General features: G+C 76.9%; 1 protein-coding gene across 1 annotated transcript; it reads right to left on the bottom strand.

Moving 5' to 3' along the window:
- Positions 1 to 5: 5 nt before the first annotated feature.
- LOC146595863 (protocadherin alpha-6-like) lies at positions 6 to 1064 on the bottom strand (the record flags this gene model as incomplete). The annotated part of the gene is made up of 1 exon (XM_085304945.1): positions 6 to 1064. A coding segment is annotated over one exon (1059 nt), but the record flags the coding sequence as incomplete, so codon positions are not given.
- Positions 1065 to 1069: the final 5 nt, after the last annotated feature.

Raw genomic sequence — 1069 nt, 5'->3', positions numbered from 1 at the left:
GCCTCGCCGCCCTCGCCCAGCGACACGCTCAGCGTGGCCGTGGCCGAGCGCGCCGGCTCGCCGTGGTCCCGCACCACGATGAGCAGCGTCTGCCCCGGGCCGTCCGCCTCCTCCAGCGCCCGCGCCGTGCTCACCTCGCCGCTGTACAGCCCCACGCGGAACGCGCCCTTGCCCCGCGGCTCCCGCAGCTCGTAGCGCAGCCACGCGTTGTAGCCCGAGTCCGCGTCCACCGCGCGGATCTTCGCCACCACCTGCCCCGCCGGCCACCCCCACGCCGCCCACGCCCACAGCGACGCCGACGCCGACGGCCCCGCCGACGACGACCCCGACCCCGACGCGCCGCCCGCCCAGGGCCCCGCGCCGCCGCCCGCCGGCGGCAGCAGCGCCGGCGCGTTGTCGTTCTCGTCCACGACGAAGAGCTGCACCGTGGCGTTGCCGCACAGCGCCGGCTCCCCCGCGTCCACCGCGCGCACCTCGAACTGCAGCACCTGCACCTCCTCGTAGTCCAAGGGCTGCAGCGCCCACAGACGCCCGCTCTCCGCCTCCACCGACACGTAGCTCGACGCCGAGCGCGACGCCCCCCCCGCCACGCCCTCCGCCAGCGAGTAGCTCACGCGCCCGTTGCCCGCCTCGTCCGGGTCYCGCGCCCACAGCCGCGCCAGCTCCGCGCCCGCCGCGTTGTTCTCCCGCGCCAGCACCGTGTACACGGCCTGCGCGAACGCCGGCGCGTTGTCGTTCACGTCCGACACCGGCACCCGCAGCYCGCGCCTGGCGCGCAGCGGCGGCGCCCCGCCGTCCTCCGCCCGCACCTCCACCTCGTACTCCGCCACCCGCTCACGGTCCAGCGCCTCCCGCAGCACCAGCGAGTACGAGCCCTCGAACGTCGCCACCAGCCCGAACGGCGCCGCCGGCCACACCGCGCACCGCACGCGCCCGTTCGCCCCCGAGTCCCGGTCCGACACGCTCAGCAGCGCCACCACCGTGCCCAGCGCCGCGTCCTCCGGCACCGGCACCGACAGCGACGTCACCCACACCTCCGGCGCGTTGTCGTTCACGTCCAGCACCTCCA

This window comes from Rhea americana, unplaced genomic scaffold, assembly GCF_003343005.1.
Source record: "Rhea americana isolate MKP2758 unplaced genomic scaffold, rheAme1 scaffold_2139, whole genome shotgun sequence".
Taxonomy (NCBI): domain Eukaryota; kingdom Metazoa; phylum Chordata; class Aves; order Rheiformes; family Rheidae; genus Rhea; species Rhea americana.
Note: the sequence above shows the minus strand (reverse complement) of the source record. Positions and strands in the feature narration are given on the sequence as shown.